General features: G+C 47.4%; 11 protein-coding genes across 11 annotated transcripts; 9 read left to right on the top strand and 2 right to left on the bottom strand.

The window, feature by feature from the left end:
* Positions 1-1752: 1752 nt before the first annotated feature.
* On the top strand, positions 1753-2873 carry E1B28_000327 (uncharacterized protein; the record flags this gene model as incomplete). Its single annotated transcript, XM_043146139.1, has 2 exons — positions 1753-2324; positions 2396-2873. The coding sequence occupies 2 exons, from the start codon at positions 1753-1755 to the stop codon at positions 2871-2873; spliced, it is 1050 nt and encodes a 349-aa protein (XP_043014839.1).
* A 970-nt stretch (positions 2874-3843) lies between these two features.
* Positions 3844-5190, top strand: E1B28_000326 (uncharacterized protein; the record flags this gene model as incomplete). The annotated part of the gene is made up of 6 exons (XM_043146138.1): positions 3844-3945; positions 4003-4014; positions 4078-4171; positions 4235-4296; positions 4361-4978; positions 5047-5190. The coding sequence occupies 6 exons, from the start codon at positions 3844-3846 to the stop codon at positions 5188-5190; spliced, it is 1032 nt and encodes a 343-aa protein (XP_043014838.1).
* A 146-nt stretch (positions 5191-5336) lies between these two features.
* E1B28_000325 (uncharacterized protein) lies at positions 5337-6937 on the top strand (the record flags this gene model as incomplete). Its single annotated transcript, XM_043146137.1, has 8 exons — positions 5337-5775; positions 5839-5909; positions 5966-6051; positions 6121-6222; positions 6276-6354; positions 6413-6446; positions 6507-6670; positions 6722-6937. 8 exons carry the CDS (start codon positions 5337-5339, stop codon positions 6935-6937), a joined length of 1191 nt encoding a protein of 396 aa, XP_043014837.1.
* Positions 6938-7116: 179 nt separating this feature from the next.
* Positions 7117-8933, top strand: E1B28_000324 (uncharacterized protein; the record flags this gene model as incomplete). Its single annotated transcript, XM_043146136.1, has 6 exons — positions 7117-7291; positions 7342-7397; positions 7451-7567; positions 7630-7778; positions 7833-7984; positions 8051-8933. The coding sequence occupies exons 1-6, from the start codon at positions 7170-7172 to the stop codon at positions 8931-8933; spliced, it is 1479 nt and encodes a 492-aa protein (XP_043014836.1). The 5' UTR covers positions 7117-7169.
* A 122-nt stretch (positions 8934-9055) lies between these two features.
* On the bottom strand, positions 9056-9552 carry E1B28_000323 (uncharacterized protein; the record flags this gene model as incomplete). The annotated part of the gene is made up of 4 exons (XM_043146135.1): positions 9056-9133; positions 9195-9214; positions 9282-9379; positions 9434-9552. 4 exons carry the CDS (start codon positions 9550-9552, stop codon positions 9056-9058), a joined length of 315 nt encoding a protein of 104 aa, XP_043014835.1.
* Positions 9553-10356: 804 nt separating this feature from the next.
* On the bottom strand, positions 10357-13092 carry E1B28_000322 (uncharacterized protein). Its single transcript, XM_043146134.1, has 11 exons — positions 13028-13092; positions 12601-12966; positions 12468-12549; positions 12243-12406; positions 12083-12189; positions 11820-12024; positions 11604-11771; positions 11135-11544; positions 11000-11078; positions 10599-10939; positions 10357-10538 (listed from the first exon to the last, which is right to left on the bottom strand). Exons 2-11 carry the CDS (start codon positions 12719-12721, stop codon positions 10440-10442), a joined length of 1776 nt encoding a protein of 591 aa, XP_043014834.1. The 5' UTR covers positions 12722-12966; positions 13028-13092; the 3' UTR covers positions 10357-10439.
* A 4-nt stretch (positions 13093-13096) lies between these two features.
* On the top strand, positions 13097-16243 carry E1B28_000321 (uncharacterized protein). Its single transcript, XM_043146133.1, has 9 exons — positions 13097-13926; positions 13986-14038; positions 14096-14482; positions 14534-14862; positions 14914-15344; positions 15392-15464; positions 15524-15533; positions 15593-15621; positions 15681-16243. The coding sequence occupies exons 1-9, from the start codon at positions 13190-13192 to the stop codon at positions 15906-15908; spliced, it is 2277 nt and encodes a 758-aa protein (XP_043014833.1). The 5' UTR covers positions 13097-13189; the 3' UTR covers positions 15909-16243.
* Positions 16244-17248: 1005 nt separating this feature from the next.
* On the top strand, positions 17249-17664 carry E1B28_000320 (uncharacterized protein; the record flags this gene model as incomplete). Its single annotated transcript, XM_043146132.1, has 3 exons — positions 17249-17410; positions 17473-17586; positions 17647-17664. The coding sequence occupies 3 exons, from the start codon at positions 17249-17251 to the stop codon at positions 17662-17664; spliced, it is 294 nt and encodes a 97-aa protein (XP_043014832.1).
* A 47-nt stretch (positions 17665-17711) lies between these two features.
* On the top strand, positions 17712-18329 carry E1B28_000319 (uncharacterized protein; the record flags this gene model as incomplete). The annotated part of the gene is made up of 4 exons (XM_043146131.1): positions 17712-17927; positions 17981-18036; positions 18090-18100; positions 18151-18329. 4 exons carry the CDS (start codon positions 17712-17714, stop codon positions 18327-18329), a joined length of 462 nt encoding a protein of 153 aa, XP_043014831.1.
* An 18-nt stretch (positions 18330-18347) lies between these two features.
* On the top strand, positions 18348-21322 carry E1B28_000318 (uncharacterized protein; the record flags this gene model as incomplete). The annotated part of the gene is made up of 16 exons (XM_043146130.1): positions 18348-18428; positions 18478-18592; positions 18662-18819; positions 18879-18952; positions 19005-19194; positions 19248-19274; positions 19333-19388; positions 19440-19515; positions 19568-19677; positions 19732-19791; positions 19853-19906; positions 19962-20222; positions 20281-20371; positions 20427-20809; positions 20874-21069; positions 21140-21322. 16 exons carry the CDS (start codon positions 18348-18350, stop codon positions 21320-21322), a joined length of 2115 nt encoding a protein of 704 aa, XP_043014830.1.
* Positions 21323-23960: 2638 nt separating this feature from the next.
* On the top strand, positions 23961-25973 carry E1B28_000317 (uncharacterized protein). The gene is made up of 9 exons (XM_043146129.1): positions 23961-24164; positions 24220-24284; positions 24347-24522; positions 24576-24676; positions 24732-24990; positions 25044-25143; positions 25204-25247; positions 25304-25428; positions 25484-25973. Exons 1-9 carry the CDS (start codon positions 24005-24007, stop codon positions 25711-25713), a joined length of 1260 nt encoding a protein of 419 aa, XP_043014829.1. The 5' UTR covers positions 23961-24004; the 3' UTR covers positions 25714-25973.
* Positions 25974-26426: the final 453 nt, after the last annotated feature.

The raw sequence follows: 26426 nt of genomic DNA, 5'->3' as shown, positions 1-26426 counted from the left end.
TCTGATTCCAAATGCAGCATTCTTTTTGTTAAAGACCTTGTTTAGCCACTCTGGCTTTCATGTCTTTCTGACATCGCAATGGGATGCCTACATCTGGAAGTATGGTTGTGTCCATGGACAAAATGAGGGGGAAAGCACGCGATTGAGTACTTGCTACGCTTTGTGTCCTTTGGCAGCTTCGTATATTTCTGACGGTCCATCTAGACACAACTTTTCAGTCCAAATTCGATGAACTGGAACGCGCGATAGGCGATATAGAAACACAGGTAGGTTTTGTACACCGAACCACTTTCCCCGGGCCTGTGATATGCGCCGTTTTTTAATGGCCGGTCAGAATGGGAAAGATAGTCGTCATCAAGGATCCACAAATCATCTTTACCAATATCGGCATCGGGGTGACGCCATCTCAAGAGCTCTTATCGCGGGTAATTTATTAGATCTTCCGGAGAAGGGAAAGCCGTTGTGGCCACACCACCATCATTCCCTACCCTAATCCTACGATTATCCCAGCGTGCTTTTTGCCCATTATAATCATTCGCCACCCATGCCGCACAATTTCGTCCCTTAAGCGGGCATTACAACCGTTTGGAGGTCCTTTCCCGGACGTAGACCCCTTGGCAAGTTGGAGGATATGTCGGTTAATTCTATCACGGAGAACGTTCACAAGAGTCAATGAAGGATGTATGTGGTCCTTAATGATGATCGATGACTCGGTGCTTATACTTATGCTTTCGATAGAGGTCGCGATGAGAGGACGAAGTTCAATTTCAAGTGTTCGTTCGGCTACGGGCGGTTTGTGGGGAAGGTTCTAAGATCCGGAGTAGGTCCAATAATCTTCACGATTTCACCCGCGAGACTGAAATATTTGAATTGCCACAGAAGAAGCGCGTCGAGTACGTTCATTGCCCGCGCTGAGCAAGGTAGGGCCCGAGGGGACACCATGACGGCCATTCCTCACGAGTCACAGAAACGGGGAAGAAGTGTTCGGATATTTGTCAAAGTGTGTCGTGATTCGCATCTGATTTTTTTAAATCTCGAATGACCTCGGCTCGTCGTTGTTGCTAGAATTCATCCTTCTAATCAGACTCAGTCTATCCTCGTCGATTCTTTGAACAATGCAAAAGCCCCCTGGTGCAACCAAAGGAACGGTAGTCGGTCCATTTTTTACCGAGGATGCGCCGCTCGCGAAACAACTTGCGACCTAGTTCCGACTGACCTGAGATCCAGACTCCTCACGACGGAAATGCAATCGCGGGTGCGACGATTGGTATATCGATACATGGGAGACTGACGGGCAAGGAATGTGTGATAAGTAGCCAGGTATGATCTAACTGTTCTTTCCTTCTTCCCTAGTCCGGTTTCGTATCCTATCCCTAGCGATAGGCCCGTTGGCAGGGTTGAAAATTTAGGACGACACGTTTACGAGGCCGCGCAATTATTGACATGTCATGACTGAGGATGGTGCCTGCGACTGCAAATCATTTCGTACAATCACAAAATGAGCCTCGGGGGTGTACCTTTCCCGATGTCATTTTAGAATCAGGTCCAAACGTCAGACACACTGTAGCTCCGCGTACCATCCGCGTACCTTTGCTTCCTGAATACCCTCTTTTGCAACACTACTCTACAGGAAAGGGGCAGGTACGGGCTTCCTGTGGCAGGCCCTGTATCACCGGTACAGGCTGCTGACATCCGTGCTAAACACACACACACATTCTTTGTTTATATACAGACATCTAACACAGATTCTACATGGGCAACTCAATCTCAAAAGATGGTGCAGTGACAAGAGTCTGCGAATCGATTCCAGTCGTGGGAACGGTCACTGCAGGAATTCAAGCGTTGGCAGGCAACACGGAGCAAGCAAAAAGAGCGCTTGCTGTCAGCACAGGAAGCCTGATCAAGGTTGCCGGTGCTGTCGGAGGCTTCTGCATCGGTGGCCCAGTTGGAGCCGTCGCTGGAGGCGCACTGGCTGCTTCGGTAGGTATCGGTGCAGAGTACGGTATCAGTCAAACCATCAAGGACCCAAGCGTCAAGGGAGATGCGGGTGATATCAGTTTGAAACGATTCGCCGTGGACACGGTGCTTGGAGGAGCTACCAGCGTATTGGGTCCAGGAGCTGGGGCTGTCAAAGAGGCTGGTACGCAGATTGTACGCGCGGCCGCTTCCGAAATAGCTAAAGGCATGGCCAAGAACGCGATGATAAAAGCGGGCACGGAGATGGCACGACAAGCTAGCCAAACCACCATCACCCAAGTCGTGAGGACGGGTGTCGCTAGTGCTGTTTTGCAAGCCAGCAAGGGCGCGAGCGGTGTAATAACAAAGTAAGTCACGTTGCCGCGTTGTTGCACGGGACATGATGCATGATGCTTACAACCTGCTGCTCACGTTACAGCCCGCAGCCTATTCCGAATGAGGGGGGTGACAAACCCGGACCGAAGAAGAAGAAGCATATTATTGTCACACAGATGCAAGATGACCGAGCCAGAAGTCTCGAAGGTGTCATCCAGAACGCCAAAGCAGCGTTGCAAGCCTGTCACAAACCAGCGATCTTTACGGACGATGTTCTCACGGACGAGCAATTTGGCCCGAATAATGAATCGATTCTAGCCATACTCAAAGTGCTCGAAGGCTTTGTCCAGCCCATCGTCTATGGTGCTGACTTTGCTCAGGCCAACAGCGTCTACACGCCTGGTCAACAATTTGCCTTTACCGCTCTGAACAACAAGGGGCTTAAGATTCTCCAGACCATTGTTATCAGCGATAATTTGCAGGATATACAGTTGTGGCGCACCCACGAGACAGCCCTGCATATAGCAAACAGTGCCCTACGCGGTAAAATGGCCCAAGGCGGTCAGGAAGTCGACCTATGAGGTGACTGAGGTGACCCAGTAGTCCAATATGGAAGGGATTGCTAAAGCATCCCATGTCAACTCTGTTCACCTTTACCATCGCCTTCATTCCACTTCCACCCCACTTCCGCCCTCTATCCATCATTGATCTCCTTATCCGTCGCCACCCCGTACCTTTCTGTATCAGTAATTATATTTCCTACACTGGACCGAGCAAGTTGGGCCAAAAGCACTCAAAAAAGGTTACCGCTCGTCGACTGGTCGCCTGCCAGCCAGCCAATTAGAAATGTCCATTCGGTTTTTTGACGTTTATAGATAATGGGCATATTTTATTCTTAACATCCTTTTTCCGTGGGTCGACAGGGCCAATATATGCATGTGTACGATAGCAGGAGTTGTAGAAAAACGCGCAGGGCCGTTTGGGTAATGACATGAACTCGCGAAAAATAATAGGTGTAGGCGCTTGTGGGCGTCTGTTACTACCTGGGCCTCTCACCGAATAACCACCACGGTCATCAATGGCATCTTCCCGTCGAATTTCGGACTATCAGTATGTGAACAGCTCAAATGGGTTGCACGAAATTATGAACGTTACAAAGCCTTGGTTATGCACCATCGGAGGAGTGAGGAAGGCAGAGGCAACTTGAATGGAAAGCTTGGTAGAGAAGATGAATGATGACGAATTTCTTTCGGAACGTGGTATTTGAAGCTCAAAGTGCCATGTACGAGAATATTGACTGGTGTAAGAAGCCATACTAGCCCCAGTCCTGTCCGTTGACATTAGTCCGTTGCTGCGGAACGCGCTTTGCTACGCGTCGCCGCGGCATGCATGAGTCATTTGGGGTACGGAAATTCGGGTAATTCGACGTAAAATCGCATTGGCAACATGGTATTCGAATTCAAAAAGTGGGTATAGGTGTTGGTCACCAGGTCTCATTAGGGCGGCAAGTACTCTATAAAAACCGTGCTTTAGCGTTGTTTTTCAAACATCATGGCTCACCACCGTCGAATCGCTTTATTTTCCCATCCTCGAACATCCTCCAATTTGTTCGTTCGCCTCCTGGAAAGCCATCCTGCGCTCGGTCTCAAAACGGTTGGTCCATTTTTCTCGTGCTGTATCTGTGAGCCAGCTTGCTAATTCTAAATGCAGTATGCTTTTCTGGTGAAGAGCATGAGACACCTCGCTTAGCCACTCTAATACTCATTCATGTCTTTCCGATTGCAGGATGCCTACATGTTTGGGCCAGAACGCCTCAGAACGAGGATCGCATCTGGCAATATGGCTGCGTTCATGGACAAAATGAAGGAAAAGCACGCGAGTGAGTGTACTTATACCTGCTAAGTACATTATCCCTCAGTTCTACACCTTTCTGTCCATCCAGACACAACTTTTCAGTCCAGATTCGATGGACTGGAACGCGCAATAGCCGATATAGAAGCCCAGGTAGGTCTTGTACACCTGACCGCTTTCCCATTCTCATTGGCCTCTAAAACGGTGGCAACTTCAGGGAAAGACGGTCGTCATCAAGGAACATTCATACCACCTAATGGATCCACAAACCATCTTTACCAATATCGCCGTTGAGGGTGAAGCCAAACCAAGGGCGCCCATCGTGGATAATTTATTAGACCTTCCAGAGGAAGAGAGAGGGAAAGCCGTTACGGCCACACCACCACCATTCCCTATCCCAAATCCTACGATTCTTCCAGACCGGCTCTTTGCGAGCTTCTTGCCCATTATAATCATTCGCCACCCATGCCGCACCATTTCGTCCCTTAAGCGGGCATTACAACCGCTTGGAGGTCCTTTCCCGGATGCAGACACGGTTATTGACACATCATTCAAATGGCAGAGGATAATGTACGAATGTTATAAAGCTTGGTTTGCTACTCCAGAAGGGATCGAAGCGGCTGGGGGTTCAGCGGTGGCAGAACAATTGCCTATCGTTGTTGATGGAGATAGACTCGTGAATGATGCGGAAAAGCAGATGGCGAAGTTGTGTGGAATTCTGGGACTTGACCCAGCTGGGATCCAATACACATGGGAGGCTCAGCCTGCTCAGGATATGGCACAGATCATGTTCATTGGGACGCTCAGCAAGTCTACGGGGATTATTAAAGGCAAGGTGAGCAGTGGGAAGACCCCGTTCTGAATATAGACACTCACCTATGTCCCTAATTTAAACGCACACAGGATGGGAGTGATAAGACCCCGGTTCTGGAGGAAGAGGTCAAGAGATGGACGGAGGAGTGGGATGAAAAGACAGCAGAGGCAATGAAAGGCTTGGTAGAGAAGACGATAAACGATTACGAGTTTCTTTTGAAACGTTGTATTTGAGGCACGAGAAAATTGTGATCCGTGGGAAGCTTTACGGCCCTCAGGCCTCAGGGTCTGGCAGGGTCTTGGTGGGCTCGGTTGCCGCTGCCAGCAAACAATCCACCAGTCTACGTCAAGTCTTGTCCTGCCCATAACGGGCTTTATCAATGTCCTCGAGCACAAGTAGAATCGAATTAACTCTGTTGCATCATAACACTTCCTCTCAGTTCCTTACTGAAGATACTCCTCAACCGAGTTCCTCAGGAATTGGCCAAATTGTATTCGGTGTTGAAAGCGAGCACTCGCGAAGATATGATGAAGAACAGTTGGCATCAATACATCATCCATGGAAGCGAGACCTTTTCGCGCTCTTGGAACAGCCAAAGTCGTCGTCGGGAGCCATGTTCATTCACATATTCATGACCTCTCTCATCCTCACCTCTGCCCTTGTCACCGTCCTCGAAACTGTACCAGCGTTTCACATGATTTCCCCGCAGTTTTGGTTTGGAATAGAGACGACTCTAGTTGCGATGTTTACGGTTGAGTATATGGCGAGATGTGTTGCGTGGAGTGCATCATGGAGAAGTTTGATGAAGTGGATGACATGTATGTTCCTTGCTATTTTTTCTATAGAAGTCATGAGAGCTTATTACGATAGATCGGTCCTAGCTTTCTTTGGAATCATAGATCTGTTGTCAGTCTTGCCATATTACATCGAGATTCTGATGCAACAGGATACTGTATGTCAGCCTGCCGTGCTCTACCACCATCATGGCTGATATCTATACCCATGCAGGCCGTGTTCTTTCGGTTCTCGATATTGAGGATGTTTCGGTTGGTTCGAGTATTTCGCCCATTCAGATATAACAATACGATCCTCCTGTACGTGTTTCAAACACTCGTTTGTTCTTCGTTATCCTTTAAAGATGGCTTACGCTTTACTTTCGGAAGTACTATCGAAGTGATGTACTTGGCCATGCAAAGGTCTCAGCATGCTCTATTCGCCATCGCATTCTTCGTGGTCATGATTTTGACTATATTCAGTACCCTTTTGTGAGCTCTTGATTTTATCGACTTCAAGGGTTCGGATTTAATCGTTCTCTCAGATACTTCGCTGAACGTGGCACTTGGGATACTACTTTAGAAACCTTCATTAATTCCGATGGTGATCCAACTCAGTTTGCGGTGCGTTATAGCAATGCTTGGCTTGGACCAATTTTGTCGAACTAGCTGCCTCCAATAGTCTATACCAGCCGCTGCCTGGTTCGTCATAGTCAGTGCGTAGAATGCAAGTTTCTGCAAGTAACAGTTTCAGCTCTGATAAATCTCTAATACAGCGATAACGACAGTCGGTTACGGCGAAATCACACCCAGATCGTTCCTCGGTCGACTTGTCACCCTCCCGTTATTGGTCTTTGGATTGCTTCTTATTGCGTTGCCTAGTTTCGTCCTTGGAAGGGAATTCAGTCTTGTTTGGGAGAAGATGACTTCAAAGAACTCTGTACGTGTTGGCCTCACTGAACTGTAACCCTTTCTCTTATTTCTTGCACAGGAAGAGGAGGACGACTATCATGATTTAATACACCCCCGTCACCCTCAGCCTAATAATAATAGCAGAAGAAGAGACTTGTCTAATCTTAAGTTGGCGATGAATCAGACAGAGTTGAGCAAGCAGATCGGCGAGTTGCGAGAGACGGTTGAGTTACAGGGAGATATGATTAAACGGTTACTAGACGCGTTAGAGAAAGGCAAACAGAAAGCAAAATGAACTGTCGTATTACAATTAGATTCATCTTTAGAGACCTTTTTCGGTGGTCACAGAGAGGGCAATCAACACAGTAATCTCAAAATTCCCGGGACCCAAATGAAGCGGGTGTCTTCGGATATTCATCCGACGGAGTCACGAGCGTACTTAGATCCGGCCTTGTCCTAACTTAGAACATGTTTCTGAACTTCCATCACAACTTGAAGGCATTCAAGTCCGAGTCCCTTCCATCACTATGTCTTTTAATATTGCCAGTCCGGACGCCCCGATAGAAAGTCAGCCAACAATCGGTCTCATTGGGATGGGGGCCATGGGGAAAATGTATGCTAATCAGTTTACAAAAGCGGGATGGAAGAAGTAAGTATGATGCCGGATGCATCCTCTAGTGTGTTGATTGTCCCCCCCAGAATCCATGTCTGTGATCTTCCGACAAAATATGAAAGCCTGAAGCAAGAGTATGCCAGTTGAGTTATACGCTTCGGTCGACTACAACTGCTTATTTGGGACGGTTAACAGCTGTTCCTGGGGTTACGGTTTTCAAAGACGGACATGGTGTCGCACGTTCTTCAGATTTCATGATATACTCGGTCGAAGCAGAGTTCATTGAGCGGGTTGTTGCCGAGTACGGTCCATGTGCGTTTACCGTTACTGTTTTACTTTCCGTTTAACGAAACTGAGAATTCTCTCACACGAAGCTACGAAACTTAACGCGATCGTTGCCGGTCAAACATCCGTGAAAGCACCAGAAAAGAGCGCGTTTGAAAATTACCTACCGGCCGATGCACAGATTGTTTCGTGCCATTCGTTGCATGGGCCCACGGTGTCTACGCTTGGGCAACCACTTGTAAGTGGCCGCTTTATTCGTATTGACAGTTGGCGAATCTTTTTTTCTTTGCAGATTCTTATCAAACATCGCGCTTCCGATCGCTCACTTCATATGGTCGAGGATATCCTACGTTCCTTTGGCTCTCGATACGTCTACATGTCTTACGAAGAACATGATCGGGCGACCGCCAATACACAAGCTGTTACTCATGCTGCTTTTCTCAGGTGACCCATATGCCACTCTCCAGCATCGGCGAAGTTCATTTGTTTTTTTTTTTCATCTCGTTCTAGTATGGGCTCGGCCTGGGCCTCGGATCAAATTTATCCTTGGGAACATGGACTCTACATCGGTGGGATGGAAACCGTCAAAGTAAACCTCACATTACGAATATACAGCAATGCATGGCACGTATACGCGGGCCTCGCCATTCTAAACCCAAAAGCCCGAGAACAAATCAATCAATATGCCCGAAGTGCCACAGAACTCTATAAACTCATGGTCGTCGCCGGCACCCCTTCTAACCCAGATGTTCACGGTGCTGGGAACAAAAACGGAGGTGAACGCGCTTCCACATCCGAAATCGATGCAGAACGCGAGCGAAAGCTACGTGAACGGATTTACTGGGCACGACAGGTTGTTTTCGGTGATCGGAAAGGAAGGAGGCCGATTTTACTCTCGCAGGAGCTTCTTGATCAATTTAGTCTCGGTCAAGTACCGCCGAACAATGACAATGGCTCGTCACCTTCCTCTTGCTCGCGTTACCGTCCCAATTCACATTTATCGTTACTTGCAATGGTCGATTGTTGGGCCAAACTTGGTATACAGCCATTTGAAGATTTGTCTTTCGCCGCCACACCTCTTTTCCGGCTGTTCCTTGGCGTAGCAGAGTATCTATTCCTATCCCAAGAACTACTGGACTGTGCTATTCACTCGGCTATACACGAGACATGGCACAAGTCTAACGATTTGGAGTTTGTATTGGCGGCTAGAGGGTGGAGTCAGTGTGTTAATTTTGGGAGTTTTGACGTGTATAAAATGAGGTTTGCGGAAACGAGAGCGTTTTTTGAGGGACGGTTTGAGGAGGTGGGAGTGTTGGGGAGTCAAATGATCAAAGCGGTTATGGATAGCGAGATGGAAAGGGAGGAAAGCGAGTCTGGTGAACAATCTGATTGATATACTTATGTGTACACTCTTGTTGTATGAATATCTACGGTCCCGGGTCTGAGTATATAACGGCCGAGCTGACTGAGTGAACCATTTCTGTACTAGAACGTCTTCAAAATACCCAAAACTTGTTAGAGAGGGGTGGCGCCGAGGCTCGTAGCCACCTCTTTTGTGAAAGTAATCGTCGTTCCGGCCTCATCGTGGTAAGACTAAGCATTAGAAGATGTGAGCCAAGATGTAGACCGAAAAATCCGTTATGATAGTACTCACACAGATGAGTTTGACCTCGGCTATAAACGAACGAAGAGATTAGTTTTATTGGGAATAGAAAAGAGAGCAAGAAATACTGATACTGACTGTTTGCGTTCTGGCCTGAAAAGTCCCCAGGCTGGTAGTACAACGTTTGAAAAGTCAGGTTGGCGGCATCGGGCCACGTCTGGCATTGGGCCTCAAACCTGTAGTAACAACGATAAGAGCTTCGCTACCAAACCAAATTCCTCAATTCTTACTTGGGCTGGAAAGAAGTGGTGGTCTCTCCTGCTGGAACCTGGAATAACAACCGGTTATCGACAGCGGAGACCAGTCCGACGAGAGAGGCGATTGAGAGAAGGACGGTAGAAAATTGCATGGTTTGCGGTGTGATAGCCTTTGTAATATCCTTGCCTCCTTTACTTATATACTGCAGACTCGCGGAGCGATTTGCCCGTAGAAAACACCGCCCACGGTTGCGTCCCAATAACCATGTACCATGTACACCGTAGAGCGACGGCGAAACTTGTCCGAGTATGTTGTAGTCATATAGGCCGTTCAATACGCGAGATTACTACCACCGCACTGTTCTCCATCCTATCGGTTGCGCAATCGAAATTCAAAATTCGCATCGGATAACAGCCACACCTTGATTCTCACACTGCTAGGATGCGTCTCCTTCAACGACCGAAGCGATGCCGGGTCTACCAGGTTCCGCGCGCAGAGCAGATAGGACAGTGCTAGTAGCCATCAGCTGAGGACTCCAGAAGCTGCCAGTTTGTTCCTTCGGTGTGACGTGATAATCGAGTGAAAGTGCGTCGTAAATCTGTGGACACATTCAAAGTTAGTTCGGGGTGCGAGGTAAAATGGTGCGAACCTCTTTCCTTTTTTATCTAAGCTCCTTCCCCTCTTACATCATGATCTCCCCGTTCGCTTTTCTTTTCTTGACTGTGCTCTCTTTCCTTGAATTATATTTTTATGTCTTTTTACCTACATTCGCCTTTCGTTAACATTCAAATATGGAAGCGTTGTCGCCGATGCATGCTTGGAAACTTGACAGAGGAAGAGGTTGCTGACGATGGAAGTAGACACTGTCGTGGTCGGTAAGTTTCCTTTCCCTCCGGTCCCATCATAATTGGATTGGATTTCTTTGCGGGTGCCAATATCGTGTCAACGAGAAGCCTCGGCGACAAATAAATCATTTTGTTTTTACCACAAGTACTAACTTGGAATGAAAGACACGAACGACATTAACACGTTTCGAAGTCAATACATCTGACCCTCCCATGCCGCTTTAATGAGATCAGCAGCCCGCTCAGCGACTATATAGGTTGGCGCTTGAGTATGGGCTGCAGGTATTATGGGCTGCGAATGTGATGATGGTCAGGAATATAGAGATACCGATACCACAACTTGTTAACTCACGAAAATAGAGGCGTCCACCACACGAATACCCTCGACGCCTTTGACTCTCAGGTCGGGATCCACAACGCCCCAACTTGCACCTTTGGGAGACATAGCTGCCGTACCTACCGGATGGTAGATAGCCGCCGTAGAGTTCCGGATGAAGAACTCAAGTTCTGCGTCGGTGGTCGCATTATTCGTGGCAGAAATGATGTAACCATTCCATGCCGCAGCTGAAATGAAGTCTCTCGCAGCCTTGACTGCCTCCTTCATGGCAAAAAGATCAAAATCGGAGTCGAGGAAGTTTGGGTTGATTATTGGATGGCCCAATAGGTCGCTGGAGTTGAGCGTAATTTCACCTCCTAGAAGGAAAGAAGGTTGTTTGACCGAATTGAATTGGAATGTTTTTCAAGCTAACATACGAGATAGTGGTGACACCACGACAGCTGGTAATACCAAGAAGTTGCCTGTAGGAGGCGTGGGTGGGCGGACATTTCCATTCTAAAAAACGGTGACCGTCAGTTCCTTGTTAGTAAGAACAACGAGAGGATACTTGCTTCCGGGATCAGTTCCATATGAGGCGAGTTGGGCCCAGCGGAAGGGTCCGAAAACTCTTTGAATATTGAAGAATTATGAGGAAGCCTGAACCAGCCTATGTGCGTGAAAACTCCGTCGACAAGTGGCCCCGTGCGGGTATCATTCCATTGTTTGAGCTGCTCCGCTAGGAGCGTAGCATTACGAGCTGCTGTGTCGAGCGTATCTGTCGAGTTGACAAGCCAAGAGAGAGGCAGAACGGGATGGTCGGAAAGGTTTTTGCCGACGGCAGGCAGGTGGTGTACAGGTTGGATACCGAGCGAAAAGAGTTTCGAAGAATCTCCAATACCAGACAACATCAAGATTTGTGGAGTGTTAATGGAACCAGCAGAAAGAATAACCTCTTTTTTCGCGGTTACTTGAAAGGTTGAACCTTTCCGTCGGAGTACAGTATAGTCAGTCGGTGGCGAACTGATCAATACGAAGATGTACCTCTGACGGTGAATTCGACACCGTGGAAAGATTTGCCTCTTGATAGAAGCCTAGTGACGCGAGCGTTCAGTAAGACCTGGAGATTGTGTCTTTGAAGAAATTTGGGAGCCAGATACGAGGTGGCTGAACTGCTTCGCGCACCATCCTTGATGGTCCACTGAGGGTAGCCTGAAAGGAATTATGAGCTTGAGAGATAGTAGAAGTCGAAATATAAACCTATCCCCAACTCGTTCCCTGAATTCATATCCACATTGAATGGGAACTGGTCAGGCTTTTCGGCTGTTGTTTGAATAACACGCTCATTTATCGGCCATGGGAAACCTGTCAATGATACCGTGTTTATCCCATGAAAGCCGTGTACTTTAGGATCAAATTGCCCAGTAGTGTTGTGGTGGTCCACGGGCTGCTCGAAGCGTTCATTCTGGTAATGAAGAATGAACCTCAGCGGGACAAAGTCTGAAGAATAGCCTTTCAATCACCTTTCGGATGTATGACTGTAGGTGTTCCCAAGACCACCCTGGATCTCCTGTGATGGCTGCATAACGGTCCCAATCTTCGGAAGAGCCTCGGGTATAGAGCATGAAATCTAGCATCGCCGTTGATGAGTGGGTGACCAGGTGGAGAAACCGAGAGACGAACTGATTGAACTGCTACCTCCCAATACGAATCCTCTAGGGTACGCGACTGACCGATTGTTCAATCCGGGCATTGGTGTTGTCGTATAATTCCAATCCACAGGTGAGTTCGGCAACAGATTCCTCGTGCAAAAACTGGGCACCACGAGGTTGAGGTTGTTCTCATTCCTACATGATAAATAACGTTGTCATATGTCGGAGCTAGATAGATGTTAATCATCGAACTCACAATCCACCTGCTTCAAGGACTAGAACTGACACTGCTGAATTCTCGGTCAAGCGATTCGCGATAACATTTCCAGCTGTCCCGCCTGAAAGATGTGTAAAAGAGACTGAGAGGTGAAATACGGGATTTACGTCACCTCCGACTACGACAAAGTCGTACTCCAGCGGCAGAGCGTCTGTAGTTTCAAAGATTTTGCTGAAACAGGTCGAGATAGTACATCCCAAAATGAAGAGAATGGATGCAAAATTGAGGTGCATGTCGTCGGTGTGTGTACCTCACAGTATTCATGCCCGTGCGTCTTATATCCTATAGATTCCCCGAATCAACGATGGCCTTGTGTTCGCCGATAGTTAACTCCATCTAAATTCCTAACAGTGTCCCACTCCTAGGTCATGGGATGGGACTACCACGCCGCTATTGAGCACCGAAAATGAGAAGTATTTTGCTTCATATAGGACCACGGCTATTCCTACGAAAAGGACTCCGCACAGCGATTCGGGACCTGGAACGACCAATCTGGTGCTAAGCAGTGCAGCTTGCAAATATTCCGAGTCAGAGCTCACCTCATTAACCTGTACTCAATTCCACGAGAACGCGTACAACTCCGAGAGTCTGTTCCAAGCATTTATCGTGAGAATGTTACTGACGTCGGCAGGCCCGTCCAATTATTGGAATCTTAGCCTACCACAGTCGACTCCAGGCGTTCGACGCCAGTCGAGGACTCGATGTCCCTCAGAATGTGCAGCAGCAGTTCACGCATCGCCCGACCTGGACTTTCCACGATCTCCGGTCGCACCTCGCATGATACCCTCGACAGATATTCCACGATTCGAACATTTTTTACACGACAACAAGCTAAATTCTCCACTTCCTCTACCAGCTCGTTACCTCCTTTATTGACGGTTAACCGTATTGGAAGCCCAAAGTCGCTGCAGAACTGCATCTTCGTTCGAACTCGGCAATTTCATGCTACCAAATCCGGTTATTTTTCTGGGGAACCCCAGGACGGCTACAAGGGGAAAAGACGAGCTAATGGTGATGAAAGTGACAACACTAGTACAACATCGAGTACAATCAGCTCAGAACGACAAACCGGTTCGACTGCAGAAGATTCGAAAAGAGGGAACGACGAGTCGCAGCCAGACATGAAACATGAAAGGACCCCTCCGGAACAGAGTAACGAACCACCGACACCTGCATCACCACCAACCCAACCCCATATTCTTCCCTATAACTTTGAACAGTACTCGACATTCTTTCGGCGCCTTGCCCTATCTGCACCCCATTTTCACGCACCCACCCGCGACGATTTTCTCAGAGTTGCAGATGGATTCTGGCAAAGGCTTCGTATTCGATTCAAATGGTTCACAATCAAATCATTTCGGAAATTCAACGCAGATGATATTTCAGGTATCATGACTTGGGTTCTTATGAGCCAGACTGTTTGGATCTTGGTGGGAACGTAAGTATCTGAGAACGGCTTCTGTAACCGAATGTCCGTCTCATGTGTTACTTTCGTAGGACCACTTTCTTCTCTGTTGTTTTTGCCATCGCCAATAGCCTTCAGCTACAAAGTAAGTGCGCGAAAAATCTCATGGGCCCTTCATCCCAAGATTCACCGGATCCTCCAGATTTTGTTGCTCGTACAATCAGTGACTATCTCACAGCCGAGACAGGTGTAACCGTCATCTTCGAGTCCGCCGTTGTACCGAAATGGAAAGATTCTCGGATCTCATTCAAAAATGTCTACGTCTCGCGTCGCCCTCTCTCTATGCAGAAAACAAAAATCAAAGAACATCAGGCAGCGTTGGGATATGATCTCAGCCATCATCCCGCGTACCATCATGTTGGTGATGAAGAGGACGATGAACATCGGCTACCTGCAGAGGAGGACTGCAACTATACAATGTTTGATTTGGACATTGGGTCCATTGATGTCACTCTTTCGTTATGGCGCTGGCTTGACGGTAAAGGTCTGATTGAGTCGGCAGTCGTGAAGGGCGTACGAGGTGTCTTAGGTTCGTTCAATTTACCTCCCTCGTGATTCGGCGTTCGAAGTTTAGCACCAGATCGCCGTTCCCTGGAATATGATCCCGACCATCCGCTGGATCCTCTGTCTTGTCGACATCCATACCAGATTGGGGACTTTGAGCTGAACTCCCTTCAGTTGGAAGACGTTCTCATAACAGTTCACCAACCTGGAGGATTTCGACCGTTTACAGCTTCCATCTTCCGAGCAGATATTCACATTTTCCGTAGACGATGGCTCGTCTACGACTTTTTGTGTGCCGAAAACATTGTTGGTCAATTTGACAATTGCTTGTTTAGCCTGCACAAGCCCCAGAGCATCGGACGGACGACGGAGATGGATCTTCAGGATGGAGAATGGGCCAGAATGGTTGGTGCTGAACTCTATCCCACGAGATATTGAATCTGAGATTAATTTAAGTCCCGAATTCGTATCGATGGAGTCAACATTGACCATCTCCAGGCTTCTACCACAATGGAAGGACCTGTCGCCTGGATCACTTCTGGTAAACTAGATGCCGTCTTTGATATCAAATTTCCGCAGGATCCTGAACATGATCTCCCATTTAACGCTATCCTCGAAGAAATTGCCGACGCGATATCAACGACTGTTCTTTCCAATCCATCCGATTCCAATCCTATACTCCAACGGATCCCTGGACAGAGGGAGTTGGCAAAACCTGCGCTATCGGCACCACCCACTGAATTTGATTCCACAGACAACACGGAGCCAAAAGTAGTTGTTGACATTGACCTCAGGTTCAGGGACGTCAAAGCTGCTGTGCCTATCTTTACGAACGATCTTTCATACGTGAACAATGCCTTGATCAGACCTATCGTTGGCTTCATGAAGTGAGAGTGTTTTTTTTCTTCTCGTCGGGTAACTAAAAAGCTCCTAGTGCTAATCGGACGCTGGTTCCTATTCATTGTCGAGTGGTAAAGCCCCTCAGTCATTTCGACGGCGCTTGGACAGTAAGTTGATCATTCGCGATTTCCTTGCTCCCTGTTTCTGACTGGATTTCCGCTCCCAGATGTGGGAAAGTGAGAGGAACTTGTTCTCTACTCCATATCTCATTCTGATAAAACAACCGATCTCTTAGCCGGCCTCCTGGATGAAATTTCTGTGAAGGTATTACCAGCACGTGTCCGTCATCCGAGTCATCGTTCAACCTTTGGTTGTATCCACAGATTTACGACGCACTTGCATATCACGTCACACAGGCAAATTTCAACCGAAGAATTAAAACCGTCAGCGTTTGGAGTCTTCAGATGACCGCTAACGCCGTCCTATCTGCTCTGCGGAACCTGGTGGACCCGGCATCACTTCGGTTGTTGAAGGAGTCATATTCTAGGTCTGAGGAACAAGAGGAAGGGTTGTTATCCGGTGCGAATGTTCTGAATGCGCAACCTATATGAATCAAGGGTGATAAAAGCGTGCTCATCCCGCGTATTGAACGAGCTCATACGTGTGTTGACACTAGATCCTGATTCCTGTTCAAACATAGTGATACCTTCCATTATAACAACATACACGGAGAAGTTTCACTATTGCTCACAGTGTATGGCGACCGTCGGTGATGAGTTCAACAGGACATCTTACGAGGCTCTCCCCGTCCCACACTCGAACGTCGTTGAGCTGAACAATTCCAGTTCTCCATTGTAATATGTCTTGAAGGATATGAGCGTAGGAGATTTAACAGCAGAATTTGGGGGGCCTCCCTTTCGGGCCGTGATCCGTTTATGGCTCAATGTTCGTAACCACCTCGTATATCCTCGGAGACGCAATCTCCAGGTCTTGCTGAACGCCTCGCGTCACTAGGCTTTTATCGAGAGGCATATCCTTCCACAACGTCTGTTAGAGGTAGCGTACTCAACATACCCCTCAACTTTGAATTGCGAAAAAAGCGGTTGTTCTTTCTACTGGTTTCATCAAAACTCTACAAAGCTTGATGCTATCCGGGATTGGAGACCACCTGCCCTCCGTCGGCAAAAACCTTTCTGACCATCCCGTTCTGCCTCTCTCCTGACTTGTAAACTTGACAGATACGCTCGACACAGCAGCTCATATAATGGAAACAATACCCGCACGGGGCCAATCGGAGTTTTCACGCACATAGACCGGTTCAAGCTTCCAAAAATCCTTCAATAGTCAAAACTTCTTAATGATGTCATTGTTTGTGCTGTCGAGACCCCGACAACACCACTAGACTTCATATTACAGCGACCATCAAATTCAACCGAGGAGCTCGTTATACTTATAATTCGATTCACCGGAGAGTCAAGAGTATAACTCTATGTCAAACTGTCGTCGAACGAACCTGTCACTTCATTTGCGGCGGAAAGGCCATCAGTTCCCACGACGTTTTTTCTCCGAAGCTCATTTTTCACCAACCTTCGAAGCGCAGAGCGACCTGTACATAGGGCTCAAATGCGACACCACAGGACCCAATCAGGCCGAACTACAATGTCTCGGGGCGGGGGACGAATCAGGCTGAGCGCGCTGGAATGATTGTACGTACCGAACACTGGCAGCTTTTCTCGTCATACCTGTTAACATTCATCAATACCTTCAGCAATTTCGCCTCCGCATCTCTTCGATAATACACTTCGCGTGGCACTCAGCCGTAGAATTCCTTGTTGACAGAACGCCAAACGATTAATGAAAATTATAATCACATCCACGTGTGAAGTATAATGGGCCCCGTATACATAGACCATTCTCGGAACGCTTTTGTGCTCTTCCACCCGAGTCTGCCATGGGTCTCGCATACTTGATTTTTGCCCTGCTGCTTCTTTCTGCGACCGGTGGTCACGCTGTGATTCCCATTAAGGATGTGGAAAAGCATGCAGCTCGTCCTTTCGTCGAGAACCGATACATTGTTGAACTAGAAACGATTTCTATTGACGGCTTCCAGCCGGTACGTCGTTTTTGAATCTTGCGGAAAAAGAAACGGCTACAACTCCAGCTTTTCGACGACAGAAAACTGCGCACAAACGATTCTACGATTCTCTAGAGTCGCGTGAGGTGACATTCGATGTCAGTAAGGAGTTTGACTCTCCTGGAATATTTATTGGGGTTTCGTTGACCCTCAAGGCGCGTCCTATGTTTCTCGTATAATAACAATGTTCTTGACTAATTCACCCGTTTTTTTAGGATCCTGATGTGCAGTAAACCTATCCGTTCTCTAGTACAGTTTCTAATTCATCTCAATCCCCAGGATGCTTCCAAGCTGGCTAGGATTCCTGGAATCAAAGCGATACGCCCGTTACGTCTATTCTCCCGACCTGAGTAAATATCCTTCACTACTTTCCGTCTTACAAATCTACTCGAATCTAATGATTAATTCTAAACACAGACCTATAGCTGGTCGTGTCATAACAAGCCCGGACGATTTTACCTTTCCACCAGATACTGAATCCACTCATGCCCTTACTGTATGTTCATTATTCGGAAACGATTCCAAAAAAGATGCCCAGATTCCTTTTAGGGTGTAGACAAGCTTCACGCTCAAGGCATTTCCGGTCGCGGAATCAAAATCGGGATGTAAGTTCACTCAGACGCCTGGGTTAACTCTCACTCTAATGAATTTACAATAGCATTGACTCAGGTTCATCTTTCGTATCATTCCTCAGCATGACACTACCTGACTTTTCGTAGGTATCGATTACACTCACCCTGCCCTCGGAAGTGGCTTTGGACCTGGCCATAAAGTTGTCGGAGGTTTCGATTTTGTCGGAGACAATTACAAAGGTGGTGCTTCCTATGGCAACCTAACTTACAGCGATCAGCTCCCCTCAACCTCGAATTATTTTAGGCAACAATACTCCCGTTCCTGACTCAGATCCCTTAGATCAATGCTTTGGTTAGTGCCGCTTTTTGTGTCACCGCAAGTCGTAATTTCTCAAATCAATGCAGGACATGGTACTCATGTAGCTGTAGGGACTTCATCTTCGCTAGTCGTCCATACGCTTATCTTCGTAAAAGGGAATAATCGGTGCCGACCCGCTCAAAAGTCAATTCAATATTAGCGGGGTCGCCTACTCAGCTTCTCTCTCGGCGTATCGCATCTTTGGGTGTGAGGGTGGCACTTCTGATGCGGGTGAGTCGCGCAACGAAGAACTCTGGCTTTGCATCCGGACTAACACCGGACACGGTGTTCATCTTCCAGAGATTATCGACGCTCTCTTGCTAGCCGTGAAAGACGGACAAGACATCATCACATTGTCGCTTGGCGGACCTGACGGCTGGACCGAGTCGAGTTCTTCGGTCGTTGCGAGCAGGATCGCAGATTCAGGAAAGGTCGTCACAATAGCAGCTGGAAATGACGTGCGCGTTATAGTTATGCTTCTTGTTGAATAGACCCACATACTCACGGTCACTTCAAGGGGGCCTCGGGCTCTTGGTATTCTTCCAGTCCTGGAAATGGAATCAGTGTCATTTCCGTGGCCAGTCTGGATAAGTAAGAGGACTATCCTGATACTTCAATCCTCGACTAAAACTTGTTTGTTCAGCACGGTTATTTCCTTACAAACTGCAACAGTTCACGGCGCAACCCACGATCCGATACCATACTTCGAGCTATTCCCATTCCCAGTAACGAATCCGCTCCCTGTTTTCGCTACTTCGAACGATACCACTGTGGTGGACGATGCATGCAATCCGCTTCCAGACTCCACTCCTGACCTGACCTCATTCCTGGTGGTCGGTATCTTACCTTACCCACCTTTCAATGACTGATTAATTTTAATACATAGGTTGTGCGCAGAGGCACATGTTCCTTTGTAAAGAGCTCCCTTCAATTTGATATTCTTATTAATCCATCGCTGACCTGGTCAAAAGGTGCAGAAATTGACGAATATTGCGGCCAAGGGGGGAAAATTAACATTCGTTTACGAGTGCGTGCTGCATTTGAACTCTGAACCCGCTCTGATATTTGAATCCTTCAGCAATGGGAACGGTTTTGCCTCAATTGAAGTCGGGGGTTTCAACGCCACGTTGATTCAAGCTGCAGACGGAGAGTTCGTGAGTACATCATCTCCCACCGATGAGAGAGGCCATTCATCCCTGTAACTAGCTTGTCAATCAATTCGCTGCCGGCACACCGATAACGATAACTTTCCCTCAAACCGGAGGATCAATACAGTTACGAGATCCGGCAGGAGGACTTATTTCCTCATTCACGAGGTTCGCCGTAGTTCTTGGATTCCAAGCACTTTGAATGATGTAATTTTCGCTTAGTTATGGCCCCTCAAACGACTTCTTCTTCAAGCCGGCGGTTGCTGCACCTGGAGGGAACATGTTCGTGATATACTTCCGGGGATGTATTTGGAACTTAGCTCACCATGTATCCTTCTTGCAGTCTTTCGACGCTGCCGATACCATTGGGGTCGTATGGTGTCGAATCCGGAACAAGGTGCGCCTTCGCGAATTGCCGCTGGTCAGACTCCTAGCATTGAATGTCGGGATAGTATGGCGACTCCCTTCGTTGCAGGAAGTGCCGCCTTGTTGCTCCAAGTGAAAGGTAGATCAAACGACGTTGCCCGCAGCATACGAACCCTTCTGGAAACGACTGCTGCTGCTGTCCCTTCGGACCACACAGAGGACGCTTTACTGCAAACGGTCTCACAGCAAGGAGCGGGGCTCATCAATGTGTTCAACGCAGCGCATGCTACGACGTTCGTATCGCCCGGTGAACTCATTCTTAACGATACGGCCCATTTCCGTGGAGTGTAAGTTTGAGTTGATTTCTATGCTACTGGTCCGGTGCACCTCAATGATTTATGTTAGGCAAATATTCACTGTTCGCAACGCAGACTCTTCACCAAAGACTTACAGGCTTAGCCACATCCCAGCTGGGACAGCTGTCACCGTGACCCCAGTGGGTGGTTCCGCATTTCGCAAGTTATCAGTGTTTGACCTTACATCGCCTTCAGGGAACGATCTTCCCCGCTGATGGACCTGTTCCTCTATCGAACTACTTTGCCAAGGTCGCCCTCAGTGATACGACGTTTACGTTACCTCCTGGCCAAAGCAAGACTATCACAGCTACCTTTACACCACCATCGAACGTGGATTCTACCACCTTCCCTGTTTTCTCTGGGTATATCCAAGTTTCGGTCAGAGGAGAGCCTCCGCTCCATGTGTCATATATCGGGCTTGCGGCCTCTCTTAAAGACAAACAAGTCGTCGATAACACTGACGTGTTCTTTGGGGTAAAACTGCCTGTTATTCTCAATGCTAAGGGTGATGTTCAGGAAGTACCGACGAACTATACGTTCGATGCGGCATCTGGGGACTTTCCGTCAATTTTTGTACGGTACGGTCTTCATAGTCGTTTCTTCCTTTCTAGTCCATTGTACTGAATGGCACTGCATCTTCAGACTTGCCTTTGGAACACCTGTTTTACGAACTGATTTGGTCGACCCCAACGTCAATGTCAACACAACCCTCAACAAACGAACTTTGTTGGGAGAACCTGTCTTGACGTTCCCCAACGAATACCCCGGAGGAACCTTCGATAAAGTGCCCACTCTAGGCTCCCTGTTCGAACTTGACTTTATTTCTCGTAATAACGAGGTATGTTTTACTAACCCTATGTATACAACTTTTGAGTGTAGGAATTTGACGTTTGCACTCGATGACACAGAAACCCGATGACAATATTGTCTACCGACTTCCTGTCAATACACCAACATTCGCCAACGGGACGACTATTCCTAATGGTAACTATCGGTTCCTTCTCCGAGCTTTGAGAGTCACTGGCGACCCTGAGAATGAGTCGGATTATGAGAGTTGGTTAAGTCCGGTTTTGGGCGTGTTCGTTCCTTGAAGCTTTCTTTTGGCCAGGGATTCGGGATACCATATTTATGTATTCAGTAATTTATAAAGTTGGCGCCGATGAGATCGACCCTATCAAGCAATTGAATTCCCCAGGTCAGACCTTCTGACCATTTACGTTTCGCGCGAACTTACTTGCGTCATGACGATGTAAGCTCACTTTTTTATTCTTCAAAGCGCACGACGATCGGTCCCCATGTAGCTTTAGTCTTCAACTCCTAGAAGGCTTGGATTGAAGTAGATTCGATTTCTAGAAGCTTTTCAGCCGCTACGTCGTTGCTTAACCTGTGAAACGAGGCCAGTCAACCTTTTTCCTTCTAGGAGGTGAAATAACGCTCGACTCACTGGCGAGTCGCGACCGATTAGGCCATCTCATAACCAACTCAAACGTTCTTCCTCGACTCCGGATTTGATTTTTTTTTTTGCCATGAAGGAGGCGGTGAAGGCTGCTCGAATTCAACCATGGTTGCATCATTTCTATCACGAATATCGCGACCACCGACGCAGAACTTTAGTCCTCTACGTGGGCTTTCTTTTCTTCCACCCGGTCGGTACGGCAGCTACGTCCCCAAAGGGGCAAGGTTGGGGTGTTATGGATCCCGATCTGAGAGTCAAAGCCGCCGAGGGTATTACCAGTCTTGTGGACGGCTCTATTCCCGTGAGTTACCAAGTCGTGACATCTCTGTGTTTCTGACCGGCACATCGATATCCCCTACTCATGGTCAAGCGCCGCGGACTGATCTTAAAGTTAAAGCGGCATGGGAAAGTCAGAAGCATTCAGTCATAATCAATAATTTGTTTCAATCGATGCTGAATGAATCGTGGGTTTAAAAAACTACAAATGTTATAGAATCTACAATGTTCCCGAAATCGCCGAAATCTAGACCGAAGGAATATCAATATCGCTGGAAAAAGGGTTGCACATCCGATTGTGCAAGTACGAAGTTCGAAAGGGGGGTGAAGGGTCCATGCATCGGAATGTCGCTCGATGAAATGGTCGAAAAGGTTAAATTATTTTATCGCCGGCATTAACAGTGAGCTCGACGATATTTAGCCGGATAATGAACATAGCTAGGAAGCTGAGGTTAGTACCTGTGAAGGGTTGATCGAAAAGTTGTATGCACTCACGATAGTGATTGAAGCTATGAATCTGATGGTCACGGTGGCCTCATGCGATGACGCATGACCCAGAGGGACCTGACGCCGAGCCGGTGTCTTCCTCATCAACGGGGACTTCGTCAGGATGAGGGTTCTGGGAGGCGGATGCGACGGTGGACAAGATGTGGGATACGAGAGTGAAGGCGTCCATTGTAGATACAGAGGGAGACTTTGGTATGAGGTTGAGAAGTGGGCGAGTCTGCTCTGAATGTCTTAAAGTGACTTGGGTTGGGTTTATAACCTCAGACGGTTATTGTTCTTTCGATTCCTGATCGTGCACATGAACTCAGAGCGGAGGATTTAACGATTTAACAATAAGGCTTTTACTGGAAGGGAACTCCCGCCACTTTGACATAAGCGGGATTTCCTTCTTTGGTTCGTGGACTGGTGGAAACGCTTTCGCCATTAGACGAAGAGCATTCCAGGTCCCTTAGCCCGATAAAAAGAAAGGTAAGAGGAATGGCGAGGTTTTGACAACACTATTACGCAGGAATGTGTGAGCCTCCCCATCCCACACTTAAGCTGAAAAATCCAGTTCTTCGTTGGAGTATACCCGTGAACGCCCCTTACAGTCGACTATTCCTTTCTCATCGCGATAAGACCAGATTAGAATAGACAATAAGCCCCCATGCCACGAGATGAGTGGTGGGAAGAGAATCTCAAGCCGCATCCTTCGCGAAGGATGTAAATTCCCGATAATGTGGCCCTACAGAACAGTCAGAAAAGACGCGATCGTAAAAGACAATAGAAAACCGGAAATATCAACAGTATTAGTTCGTATGACCTTGTGAGCCAAATCGCAGGACCATGAAATAGCGCAATGAAGACTTCAAAGCCCTGTGAAATGATCGGCCGAATTCGTGACCGAATCGCATTGGACGATCAAGGAATGACATAAAACGATGAAGATGAATTTCAGCCAAAAGAATCATTGGCAAGAGCAGAGGAAGAAACCCTACAGCCTCGGATCCTTCATATAATCGGAGTTCAGTGAAACGTGATTGCACCCACAACCTAAGTACTACGTACTACTTCCCCGAGAGGAAGGAAAAAGACAATAATGACAAAGTTATCTACCACTTGACACGAGTCTGGAAGAGCCTTAGATCAGTAAAGGGATATCGGCGCGTGTGGAGCCTTGCACGAAAGAGGACCGCAATATTTTTTACTTACGACGTTACGTTGATCTGAACGCGCGATGTTGCAGTCTCCGACTCTATTTAACAACTAAACGACAACAAAAACTCTGTACTCAAAAGCGGTGTTGGAATTAAACTTCAGATATATCAATCTCGGAGAGCGTTACGGAAGCCCTCTGAAGTACGTATGTAGCAACAATTACAATTAACCTTTCCTTACTGTACAGTAGCTTTTGACAGTCAGTATCATCCCGGCAGACAGGCTGGGATATACCCGTACCCAGTTCCCCCGATTTCTGTGATGCACAACGAATCATGTGATCTCGGATTCATCGGACTTGCGCCCGAAATTCGCTGCTCCAGTTCGACCGTCATCCATGACTGAAAAGACCTGGTCTCCGACGTCGAGACCTACAGTGTCGGCGAGCTATGCGTTCCCTGCAATGGTTGCTGTGAGGTTGCTTGTCGCCCTTGTTCAGCCCTTCGACCTCATCCACGACCATCAACTGTCCTCGCCGCTCACCTCTTATCGCAATTGTGAGTTCTTATCGCTCTTGCCTTCGAAAAGAACTAAAAAGAGGAACAACTCTAGTGCAGGAAGGCATACATCTATTCCGAAATGGCATTGACCCATACTCTGGAGGAGTTTTTAGACATGTATGTTTCTGTTGTCGAGTTCAAATCCAAATTGTTAACATTTACTTAACGAGGTTTTCTAGTCGCCATTGTATTTATCATTATTTTCGACGCTCATACCTAAGTCGAAAACGTTTTCTGCCGTATTATGGACGTTGTGTGATGCATTAGGTGCATACGCTTTGGTCCATATATGGAGGGCACGCCAGGGGCTGGGGAAACATGCACACAGTACGAGGGACGAGTTGGTGGCTGGCGCGTATGTTTACTGTTAATTGACGAATTGCCTACCTTTGCTAATGGAATTAATAGATATCTTTTCAATCCATATTTATTCTTACCCAGTGTGGCTCTCTCAACCTCCTCTTTCGAGAACATGTTGGCCTTGTTAGCTCTGATGTTCGCTTCCCAGAGTATGTTGTCGCCTCACTCTGTCCGGTCTCCATTCATACAACGGTAGTCTCACAGAAAAACAATCGAAAGCACTTCTTGCGTTATCTTTTCTCCTCCATACCTCCTTATCCTCGCTAGTCCTCTTGGCCCCAGTGCTACTTCTTCTTCTTAGCGACCCTCATTCACACTTAGCGTCGCCAAGAGCGTTTTCCGGAGACCTGAAGAGACTACCGTCTTTAATGGCTGAGTTTCTCTTGTACTTCTCGTTCCTAGCCGTCGCGTCTTGCCTCGCATCAGGAGGAATAACATGGGTATCGCAGACGTGGGGCGCAAGGTGTTCATAAGTCTCTCTCCCTGAAAGAACTTTCCACTGAACTCTCATTCTAGTTTGACACTTCCAGACCTTACGCCCAATACCGGATTATGGTGGTACTTCTTTACTGAAATGTTTGATCACTTTAGACCGTTTTTCCTCATGGTTTTCTCGGTGCGCAATCTCAATTTCAGCCATTGTCTCTCGGAATTTCCTTACCGAGTGTTGCGTTAGGTGCATCTGCTAATATATACCGCTCCTGTCTGCATCAAATTTCAGTCGGTATTCCCACCTCACTTCTCGTTCAACTACTAAATCCGAGTTCTTCTTGCAGATATGACCTCCTTTACGCATCGTTTGTACTCTTTGGAATTCTTGGAATTTTTAAAGCGTATCCAACGCTGTCGGACCCTGGGTTGTTCATCACGATGCACGTCTTGTTCCCCGAAGTATATCCATGTATGTTTCCTTTCGTCAGCACTCGATCTCTCAACTTAATATTTAATCCCGACAGACTTAAGATATCCGATAGTAACCGCCCTCTTACATCTTCACGCATCGCTCTTAATGCCCCTTTTCCATAACCTTTGGCTGGCGCAAGGAACAGGAAATGCAAACTTTTTCTATGCTAGCACGTTGGTGTTTGCATGTGCGAATGGTGCTGCAGTTATCGATGCGTTGTGGGCCGGACTAAGGATTGCACTTGGGGAGGAAAAGGAAGGTTGGGTTATTGCTCAGGAATGATCTTTTCTTCTTTTGAGCACCCGCCAAGATTGTACTTGTTGGGATTGTGAAATCTACGTAGATATAGGGGAATGAATCGTTACTTCGAAATCTGGGAGAGAAGTATTCGTATCATGGCGAAGGGCGTAGAATAAAAGGCACTGGCACGTAAAGGGAAGAATCGAAGGCGAAGAACTGAAAGTCAGATAATGCCATGGTCGAATTTCAAATACTCGAATAGATAGGTAGATACGAATTACAGATTACGAAAACTGTATCCACGGTTGGATCAAAGCCCTGAGTGCCCGAACGAACCGTCGTTTGTGAGGAGGGGGGCACATTGGGTAGTATGTCCGATCCGTTGACCCCCATTTTGGACCATTTTCGGTACATATTTTTGGGTCAATTTGGGTAGGTATTTGGTACATTTGGATCGGGTAGGTGAATTTTGGTCCATTTTGTGTACATAACCGATACAACCTCGTATCTACCGTACCTGATCATTTTAAGGGTACTATATTGTAGAAGAATCGAAACAAACACTAAGAACAATTGGAGGAGCTAATCTGACTCGCCCTCTCTGTCTTCAGAGCCAAACTCGTAAGGTATGTTACTCTTGCGAGGCGTCCGAGCCCTCGCACAGAACAGATCCTGGTGCGTGGTTGCATGGTGGAGGTTGCGGTGAGAAAGTGAAAGGTAGCACTCAGATTGAAAACAAACCCAAGGGCATATAA

This window comes from Marasmius oreades, chromosome 1 (genome assembly GCF_018924745.1).
Source record: "Marasmius oreades isolate 03SP1 chromosome 1, whole genome shotgun sequence".
Taxonomy (NCBI): Eukaryota; Fungi; Basidiomycota; class Agaricomycetes; order Agaricales; family Marasmiaceae; genus Marasmius; species Marasmius oreades.
Note: the sequence above shows the minus strand (reverse complement) of the source record. Positions and strands in the feature narration are given on the sequence as shown.

Excerpts from the sequence above, each read along its gene's own strand:
- E1B28_000317 (XM_043146129.1), top strand. The coding sequence starts at position 24,005 with ATGACTGAAAAGACCTGGTCTCCGACGTCGAGACCTACAGTGTCGGCG. Across the intron at positions 24,523-24,575 it reads GACGAGTTGGTGGCTGGCGC|ATATCTTTTCAATCCATATT; the intron begins GTATGTTTACTG and ends TGGAATTAATAG. Across the intron at positions 24,677-24,731 it reads TCTGATGTTCGCTTCCCAGA|AAAAACAATCGAAAGCACTT; the intron begins GTATGTTGTCGC and ends GTAGTCTCACAG.
- E1B28_000321 (XM_043146133.1), top strand. The coding sequence starts at position 13,190 with ATGTCCCTCAGAATGTGCAGCAGCAGTTCACGCATCGCCCGACCTGGA. Across the intron at positions 14,039-14,095 it reads CAATAGCCTTCAGCTACAAA|ATTTTGTTGCTCGTACAATC; the intron begins GTAAGTGCGCGA and ends CGGATCCTCCAG. Across the intron at positions 14,483-14,533 it reads GGGCGTACGAGGTGTCTTAG|ATCGCCGTTCCCTGGAATAT; the intron begins GTTCGTTCAATT and ends GTTTAGCACCAG.
- E1B28_000322 (XM_043146134.1), bottom strand. The coding sequence starts at position 12,721 with ATGCACCTCAATTTTGCATCCATTCTCTTCATTTTGGGATGTACTATC. Across the intron at positions 12,550-12,600 it reads CGACTTTGTCGTAGTCGGAG|GCGGGACAGCTGGAAATGTT; the intron begins GTGACGTAAATC and ends CACATCTTTCAG. Across the intron at positions 10,940-10,999 it reads CGTGGTGTCACCACTATCTC|GAGGTGAAATTACGCTCAAC; the intron begins GTATGTTAGCTT and ends CTTTCCTTCTAG.